Consider the following 9726-nt stretch of genomic DNA (forward strand, 5'->3'; position numbering starts at 1 on the left):
AGCCCGCACCCCGACAGGTACGAAGGCACTCCGATGGGACCTATACTGCGTGGTGTCACCTGCTTCAAGCGGAACTGCCAGACGCATCCACACAGTGCTAATGTTGCTCTAAGGTTTTTTGTGTCTCGATCATGCACTTCTATGCTGATTCATGTCTGTTCATAGGCGCCCCTCGAGCGTTGGGTTGCCCACCTGCGGCCTCGCCGACCGCTCCGACACGAACAGATGGAGCCCGCACCCCGACAGGTATGCAGGCACTCCGATGGGACCTATACTGCGTGGTGTCACCTGCTTCAAGCGGAACTGCCAGACGCATCCACACAGTGCTAATGTTGCTCTAAGGTTTTTTGTGTCTCGATCATGCACTTCTATGCTGATTCATGTCTGTTCATAGGCGCCCCTCGAGCGTTGGGTTGCCCACCTGCGGCCTCGCCGACTGCTCCGACACGAACAGATGGAGCCCGCACCCCGACAGGTATGCAGGCACTCCGATGGGACCTATACTGCGTGGTGTCACCTGCTTCAAGCGGAACTGCCAGACGCATCCACACAGTGCTAATGTTGCTCTAAGGTTTTTTGTGTCTCGATCATGCACTTCTATGCTGATTCATGTCTGTTCATAGGCGCCCCTCGAGCGTTGGGTTGCCCACCTGCGGCCTCGCCGACCGCTCCGACACGAACAGATGAAGCCCGCACCCCGACAGGCATGAAGGCACTCCGATGGGACCTATACTGCGTGGTGTCACCTGCTTCAAGCGGAACTGCCAGACGCATCCACACAGTGCTAATGTTGCTCTAAGGTTTTTTGTGTCTCGATCATGCACTTCTATGCTGATTCATGTCTGTTCATAGGCGCCCCTCGAGCGTTGGGTTGCCCACCTGCGGCCTCGCCGACCGCTCCGACACGAACAGATGGAGCCCGCACCCCGACAGGTATGCAGGCACTCCGATGGGACCTATACTGCGTGGTGTCACCTGCTTCAAGCGGAACTGCCAGACGCATCCACACAGTGCTAATGTTGCTCTAAGGTTTTTTGTGTCTCGATCATGCACTTCTATGCTGATTCATGTCTGTTCATAGGCGCCCCTCGAGCGTTGGGTTGCCCACCTGCGGCCTCGCCGACTGCTCCGACACGAACAGATGGAGCCCGCACCCCGACAGGTATGCAGGCACTCCGATGGGACCTATACTGCGTGGTGTCACCTGCTTCAAGCGGAACTGCCAGACGCATCCACACAGTGCTAATGTTGCTCTAAGGTTTTTTGTGTCTCGATCATGCACTTCTATGCTGATTCATGTCTGTTCATAGGCGCCCCTCGAGCGTTGGGTTGCCCACCTGCGGCCTCGCCGACCGCTCCGACACGAACAGATGAAGCCCGCACCCCGACAGGCATGAAGGCACTCCGATGGGACCTATACTGCGTGGTGTCACCTGCTTCAAGCGGAACTGCCAGACGCATCCACACAGTGCTAATGTTGCTCTAAGGTTTTTTGTGTCTCGATCATGCACTTCTATGCTGATTCATGTCTGTTCATAGGCGCCCCTCGAGCGTTGGGTTGCCCACCTGCGGCCTCGCCGACCGCTCCGACACGAACAGATGGAGCCCGCACCCCGACAGGTATGCAGGCACTCCGATGGGACCTATACTGCGTGGTGTCACCTGCTTCAAGCGGAACTGCCAGACGCATCCACACAGTGCTAATGTTGCTCTAAGGTTTTTTGTGTCTCGATCATGCACTTCTATGCTGATTCATGTCTGTTCATAGGCGCCCCTCGAGCGTTGGGTTGCCCACCTGCGGCCTCGCCGACTGCTCCGACACGAACAGATGGAGCCCGCACCCCGACAGGTATGCAGGCACTCCGATGGGACCTATACTGCGTGGTGTCACCTGCTTCAAGCGGAACTGCCAGACGCATCCACACAGTGCTAATGTTGCTCTAAGGTTTTTTGTGTCTCGATCATGCACTTCTATGCTGATTCATGTCTGTTCATAGGCGCCCCTCGAGCGTTGGGTTGCCCACCTGCGGCCTCGCCGACCGCTCCGACACGAACAGATGAAGCCCGCACCCCGACAGGCATGAAGGCACTCCGATGGGACCTATACTGCGTGGTGTCACCTGCTTCAAGCGGAACTGCCAGACGCATCCACACAGTGCTAATGTTGCTCTAAGGTTTTTTGTGTCTCGATCATGCACTTCTATGCTGATTCATGTCTGTTCATAGGCGCCCCTGGAGCGTTGGGTTGCCCACCTGCGGCCTCGCCGACTGCTCCGACACGAACAGATGGAGCCCGCACCCCGACAGGTATGCAGGCACTCCGATGGGACCTATACTGCGTGGTGTCACCTGCTTCAAGCGGAACTGCCAGACGCATCCACACAGTGCTAATGTTGCTCTAAGGTTTTTTGTGTCTCGATCATGCACTTCTATGCTGATTCATGTCTGTTCATAGGCGCCCCTCGAGCGTTGGGTTGCCCACCTGCGGCCTCGCCGACCGCTCCGACACGAACAGATGAAGCCCGCACCCCGACAGGCATGAAGGCACTCCGATGGGACCTATACTGCGTGGTGTCACCTGCTTCAAGCGGAACTGCCAGACGCATCCACACAGTGCTAATGTTGCTCTAAGGTTTTTTGTGTCTCGATCATGCACTTCTATGCTGATTCATGTCTGTTCATAGGCGCCCCTCGAGCGTTGGGTTCCAGGCTGCCTCTACCAGCGGCCTCACCCACTGCTTTGACGCGGACGAATGGAGCCTGCACCCCGACAGGTATGCAGGCACTCCGATGGGACCTATACTGCGTGGTGTCACCTGCTTCAAGCGGAACTGCCAGACGCATCCACACAGTGCTAATGTTGCTCTAAGGTTTTTTGTGTCTCGATCAGGCACTTCTATGCTGATTCATGTCTATTCATAGGCGCCCCTGGAGCGTTGGGTTGCCCACCTGCGGCCTCGCCGACTGCTCCGACACGAACAGATGGAGCCCGCACCCCGACAGGTATGAAGGCACTCCGATGGGACCTATACTGCGTGGTGTCACCTGCTTCAAGCGGAACTGCCAGACGCATCCACACAGTGCTAATGTTGCTCTAAGGTTTTTTGTGTCTCGATCAGGCACTTCTATGCTGATTCATGTCTATTCATAGGCGCCCCTGGAGCGTTGGGTTGCCCACCTGCGGCCTCGCCGACCGCTCCGACACGAACAGATGGAGCCCGCACCCCGACAGGTATGAAGGCACTCCGATGGGACCTATACTGCGTGGTGTCACCTGCTTCAAGCGGAACTGCCAGACGCATCCACACAGTGCTAATGTTGCTCTAAGGTTTTTTGTGTCTCGATCATGCACTTCTATGCTGATTCATGTCTGTTCATAGGCGCCCCTCGAGCGTTGGGTTCCAGGCTGCCTCTACCAGCGGCCTCACCCACTGCTTTGACGCGGACGAATGGAGCCTGCACCCCGACAGGTATGCAGGCACTCCGATGGGACCTATACTGCGTGGTGTCACCTGCTTCAAGCGGAACTGCCAGACGCATCCACACAGTGCTAATGTTGCTCTAAGGTTTTTTGTGTCTCGATCATGCACTTCTATGCTGATTCATGTATGTTCATAGGCGCCCCTGGAGCGTTGGGTTGCCCACCTGCGGCCTCGCCGACCGCTCCGACACGAACAGATGGAGCCCGCACCCCGACAGGTATGAAGGCACTCCGATGGGACCTATACTGCGTGGTGTCACCTGCTTCAAGCGGAACTGCCAGACGCATCCACACAGTGCTAATGTTGCTCTAAGGTTTTTTGTGTCTCGATCATGCACTTCTATGCTGATTCATGTCTGTTCATAGGCGCCCCTCGAGCGTTGGGTTCCAGGCTGCCTCTACCAGCGGCCTCACCCACTGCTTTGACGCGGACGAATGGAGCCTGCACCCCGACAGGTATGAAGGCACTGCGATGGGACCTATTCTGCGTGGTGTCACCTGCTTCAAGCGGAACTGCCAGACGCATCCACACAGTGCTAATGTTGCTCTAAGGTTTTTTGTGTCTCGATCAGGCACTTCTATGCTGATTCATGTCTGTTCATAGGCGCCCCTGGAGCGTTGGGTTGCCCACCTGCGGCCTCGCCGACCGCTCCGACACGAACAGACGGAGCCCGCACCCCGACAGGTATGAAGGCACTCCGATGGGACCTATACTGCGTGGTGTCACCTGCTTCAAGCGGAACTGCCAGACGCATCCACACAGTGCTAATGTTGCTCTAAGGTTTTTTGTGTCTCGATCATGCACTTCTATGCTGATTCATGTCTGTTCATAGGCGCCCCTCGAGCGTTGGGTTCCAGGCTGGCTCTACCAGCGGCCTCACCCACTGCTTTGACGCTGACGAATGGAGCCTGCACCCCGACAGGTATGCAGGTGCTTCAAGAAAAAAAAAAAATTGGGTTGTGTGTATGTTTATAAAGTCTAGAACTTGGTCTACCTCAACGGGCGACTTGTCTCCCAGCTGTAGATGAGAAATTTACCCAGTGCAGTACAGCCACTAGCCTGGGGTCCTTAACGAACATCACGCAGTAGTGATGCACGACCGCACGCTGGTACGATGCTCATTCAGATCAAAACAGGCAGGGGTGGGGATAAAACCCAGCATCTTGGGTTCTGCAGCGCGAGCTTTCGCTCCACGTGCTCTGAGCTGGTGTGCGCTAGCCCACTCGGCCACCGATCCCCCCTCAGGTGCTCCAAGCGGGACCTATACTTCGTAGTGTCACCTGCTTCAAGCAGAACCACCAGACGCATGTACACAGTGCTTGTGTTGCTTCTAAAGTTTTCTTGTCGCTCAATCATGCACCTTTACGCTGATTGATATATGTCCATAGGTACGTTTGGTGCGTTTTTTTCCATTCTGCGTCCACCTGTGGCCTCCCCCACCTCTCTGATATGGAGTGACGACGCCCGCACCCAGACAGGTATGCAAGCACACCGAAGGGGGACTATACTCTTTTGTGTCACCTGTATCGAGCAAAACCGTCAAAGGCCTCTCCATATTGGCACAGTGATTGTCACGTTTGACATCTACACAGCGCTTTTGTTGCTACAAAGGTTCCTTTGTTTCTCAATCATTGACTATTTCTGCTTTTCGTTTACTTTACAGCAGCCTTGAGAGCAATGACTGCTGCTAGACATCCTGTGTTTTCAGCATCGTCACGTTACGAGACACGGTCCGTGATGACGCAGACAACAGGCTTCGGCAGAAACGCAGGTACGGTCATTCATGTAAACTAAATATACTGACACGAGAATTATTTTAATTCTGTTCGAATTCTACTTGAGCGAGTTAAACTGAGAAGGAGGTGGTGTCAGATATATCTCGATGTTTGAGCTTTGCAGATGTTTGGTATTTGTTAAAGAGAGCTTGGTGTAGTTAGCACACAGAGTTTAAGTCAAAAACCCATTCATTATATTTAAATGGAGCACATTTCTAATGCCTTAGATTTTTTGCTAGGTACACAAGCATGTATACCATCGAGGAACAAGAAAGTGCAGACGGAGCTTTCTGGAATTATGCCGCAGACCTCTTCCTCGTCAAACTGTGGTGATCCAGAACAGAGGTATGCAAAGGTCTTGGGCCTACAATGCCTAGAGCATCTGAACGCCATCTGGCAACAACCTCTCCACCTATTTCTGTGTTAGTTTTAGGAGTTCCCTGAGGCCCTGCAACTCCCAGACATCACTTTGTGACCCCCCTTTTGTGCAGTTCTGATTCAGAAGACCTGGGTGTATCAGGGAAGCAGCCACTGGAAAGAGATGACCCTACGTATTGTCCACCAGAGGACAGCTCTGTTAGGTCCGTATGCAGTCGTGTAAGAATTTATGAGATCATCTATCATGCTTAGACAGTTTGTTGAGATGATGTTGGTTTTTGTGTCGCAGGCTTGAGAGGGAAACACCATCTTTGGTAAAGGAGAGGAAATTCATTGTATTCGAGTCTTGCCTTGACCTTCTCCTGGGGAAGTGCCAAGTATGTGCTGCTCCCCTGATCCACGTGGACAAGAGTGTCGTTGGCTGCAGCCTGGAAGTCTACTCAATTTGTCGGAGTGGACATGTGAATAACTGGTGCAGCCAGCCCATCATCAAGCGGAAGCCGGTGGGGAGTATTTCTCCTGCCCTCAATCGAAAAGGTACTCTGAAGTTAAAAACTGACAGAAACGCCCCCCCCCCCCCCCATGTTTTCCCTGTGCTCTTTGCTCCTCGTGACCACAATAAAGTGGGCCTAGAAACTGTTTACTACAGAAACGAGTGGTTTCGTTCCTGGTTTGGAAAGGAGTAACCCATGGCTGAAATTCTTTCTGCTCGTGTGTTGGTCTTGTAGGCCAAATTTGGTCCTCGAACCATTAAAACACATTCATTAAGACATAATAGTAGATTCTGTAAAGAAAATGTGACCTAATTTAAACTCGGTCTCTGTTTCAAGCCCAGTTGCCTATCCTGTATTTTTCGTAACCAGGTCTGGAACAAGCATCAGAACGAGTTGTTCGCAGCTGCTGCAGGCAGGCACCTCACCATCGCCGCTGACGGGAGAGCAGACTCACCTGGCCACTCGGCCAAGTATGGCTCCTACACGATGCTTGATGCCGATGACAACAAGGTCATTCACGTTGAAACCGTCCAGGTATGTACACAAATTCTATAGGTGCTCCAGATTCTATGCTGCCATAAGCATATAATGTTATACTTGCAACTAGGTAAATATCTGCTGAGCATTTTTTCGGCCATGTAGCTTGTAATTTTTTTAATAATTCGTTATCATCATTACAAAGTGTGGAAATGTGAATTACAAAATCGAGAGATGTGAGTTACACCCATTTCCCTTTACTGTGACTTGGACACAGCAATGGAAAGACACGCACCTCAATGTTCAGACATTGAGGTGTACAAACTGGCATATTTTGTTTCGTTTGTGCTGCTTCATGTTGTCCTCGTTTGTTTCTTTTAGTCAAATGAAACTGGGGGCAGCTATCATATGGAGCTGGAAGGCCTCAAGAGGTCCCTCAGCATTTTTGAGGCCCACTCGTTGATTGTGGCCATCCTGGTAACCGACCGGCATCCCCAGCTCAATGCTTGGCTGGGACGAGAACACCCAGATATCTGCCACCTTTTTGATTGCTGGCATGTGGGGAAGGGTAAGATTTAAAAAGGTTCCATCTATCCCAATGAGACTATCACCAGCTTGGGCAGTGGTCCTGAAGGCAGCCTTTGGGAAAATGTAAACTTCCCCAGCCGTGGGAAGTGTTAAGAGTTGCAAAAGATATAAAATTGAGCTATCTAACTAACTAAAATGGGCTATTTAAATTTCTAATTAGCAATTTTTAGGGCCATGTTGCAATTAGGGTTTTGAAGGCTGCCACCATGGTCATCTAAAGCAATTTACAAAAAGTAAAAAGAAGCAACTGGCTTAGAGATATTCACCGACAGACTTTGCACTGTAATGGGTATGATTTTCGAAATTTGATATCACTATACGCACCTGTCCTACCATACCCATTACGGCGCAGAGTTTGTTGGTGATCTTGAAGCTGGTTGCTTCTTTTTACTTTTTACTTTACTTACTACCATGGTGGTAGCCTTCAAAATTCTTTGTTTTTGTTTTGCCTCTTTGCTTTTCAGATAACCTATTTTCAGTAATTTTTAAAAGCTTTCACTGAAAGACCTGGTATATCTAGACATAAAAATATGAACGGCGTTGTGGCAGCTTCCAGAAAAAGAAGGTCTGCCAGCTTTGGCCACGCTTTGTTGCTGCTGCTAGTAAAAAAGAGATTGAAGTATGCGTGACAGGTTCCAGCTGGCACTGGAGTTTCAAAAGAGCCTGTTGGCTTTCCAAAGGTGCCCTGCATGCATCATGTTTACCTTGTTTACAACATTTCACTTCAGGCATCAAGAGAAAGCTGGCTGCAGCTGCCAAGTCACGGCATTTAGAGGAGCTCGGGTCTTGGACAAGGGCAGTGGTGAACCATCTGTACTGGTGTGCTGGGTCAAGTGTCGACAACCAGGACCTCATCCTGCCAAAATGGAAGTCTCTGGTGGCACACGTAGTGGGTGTGCATACCCACGCTGACCCTCTCTTCCCAGAGTGTGAGCATGAGGAGCTAGAGAAAAAGTGGCTAGCAGAAGGTAAGGACAGATTTTTATTTTTGTGAGGCTTGAAATACGCTTTCTGCATTGCACTATGTCCCACGTTCTTGTTGTAGGGTCCCCTGCGCACCAGAAGCTGGAGGAGATCGTGCTCTCCACTCACCTGCTTCGCGACATTCCTCGACTGTCCACATCGGCGCAGACATTTGCAACAGAGTGCTTTCATAGTACTCTGTTGCAGGTTGCGCCGAAGCAGGTCCACTTCAGCTTCCGAAGCATGAAGGCCAGGTGTGTAAGAAATTTGGTTATTTCCTGTTTAGGTGTTTTTTTGTCATGCATATCTTGTACAGGACCTACCTCGCTGCCCTCCATTACAACGAAAATGCGGGAAGGCCCCAAGCGGTGACCAAGAAAGGAGAGAAGATGTGGGTCATCAAGTATCCAAAAGCAAAGAAAGGACCCACTGTTGCTAAGCGCAAGACTGACTGCACCTATGGTATATGGCCGTGCTCATATTTGTACGTGGCTGGTGCAGATTTTTTAATTGCTTTGAATGTCTCATTACAGAGTATGTGGGGGAGCTCATGGCAGTTGTGCTGCACCTCTGCTCAACGCTGCCATCCTACAAGGCTGCAGCTGCCCTCTGCAACCAGGATGCACCTCCATTTCTTTCTAGTGCGTATCAGCATGGAGATAAACAGGCATTGGTGCAACAGCACTGCTCTAGGTTTACTCGGTAGTCTGATGTAGGCCAAGGTTCCACTTGCTTGATGCAGCTTCTTGCGCTACGCTCCAGCTTTTTCACTTCACCGTGTTTGACCGTTCGGAAAACCTCAGCAAGAATGGGATCCACTGCTGTGTTGTCGGCCAGTTCCTTTTCAGTCATGGGAGGTTTCGTCGGGGCTTCTAACATCAGTACGTTGCCTGAAGGATGTTGCTCATTGTCAGTCTCGGGCAATGGTAGTCTGCCTAAAGCATCAGCGTTTTAATTTCGCTTTCCTGGTCTAGAGATTAGGTTATAATCATAGGCTCCCAGCTTAACACACCAGCATGTCCTACTTGGTGAAAGCACAGTCGGTACTGGGGACTCCTGTCCTATGATGCCCAACAGCGGTTGGTGGTCAGTCGTTATGGTCACGTGATGCGCCGCAACGTAGCGATGAAAACGGTCCATGGCGAATATAATAGCCAGCCTTTTACGATCCAATTGGGAGTAATTCTTTTCACGTGACGCCTTGCGACGTAGTGATGAAAACGGTGTATGGCAAAGATAGTAGCCAGCCCCTCACAATCCAGTTAGAAGAAATCCTTTTCGACCTTAATGAGCATTCTTGATGTAAAGACGATCGGTGTTTTGTTTCTATCTGAATCTAGCTGAGCTAATACTGCCTCGATGCCGTAGAGGGTTGCGTCACATGACACGCTCAAGCTTTTGTTTTTATCGTAGTGTGCGAGAACTGCACGCTGTGCAATAACATACTTTAACTGTCTAAAGGCTCGCCAATTTGTTTCCTGCCATTCACCGGGGACGTCTTTCTCTAGAAATATGTAGAGGTCTTTCGTGATTGTTGCCCTGTTTGCCAGAAACCGATTGAAAAACGCT

At 51.1% G+C, this 9726-nt stretch overlaps 2 protein-coding genes across 2 annotated transcripts; both read left to right on the top strand.

Moving 5' to 3' along the window:
- Positions 1-4945: 4945 nt before the first annotated feature.
- LOC120842862 lies at positions 4946-6100 on the top strand. Its single transcript, XM_040214048.3, has 6 exons — positions 4946-4960; positions 5146-5253; positions 5497-5602; positions 5749-5838; positions 5925-6058; positions 6090-6100. Exons 2-6 carry the CDS (start codon positions 5160-5162, stop codon positions 6098-6100), a joined length of 435 nt encoding a protein of 144 aa, XP_040069982.1. The 5' UTR covers positions 4946-4960; positions 5146-5159.
- A 914-nt stretch (positions 6101-7014) lies between these two features.
- LOC120842861 lies at positions 7015-9224 on the top strand. The gene is made up of 5 exons (XM_042287696.1): positions 7015-7174; positions 7923-8162; positions 8240-8411; positions 8474-8619; positions 8691-9224. The coding sequence occupies exons 1-5, from the start codon at positions 7015-7017 to the stop codon at positions 8861-8863; spliced, it is 891 nt and encodes a 296-aa protein (XP_042143630.1). The 3' UTR covers positions 8864-9224.
- The last annotated feature ends 502 nt before the right edge of the window (positions 9225-9726 follow it).

Source organism: Ixodes scapularis, unplaced genomic scaffold (assembly GCF_016920785.2).
Source record: "Ixodes scapularis isolate PalLabHiFi unplaced genomic scaffold, ASM1692078v2 ptg000178l_1__unscaffolded, whole genome shotgun sequence".
Taxonomy (NCBI): domain Eukaryota; kingdom Metazoa; phylum Arthropoda; class Arachnida; order Ixodida; family Ixodidae; genus Ixodes; species Ixodes scapularis.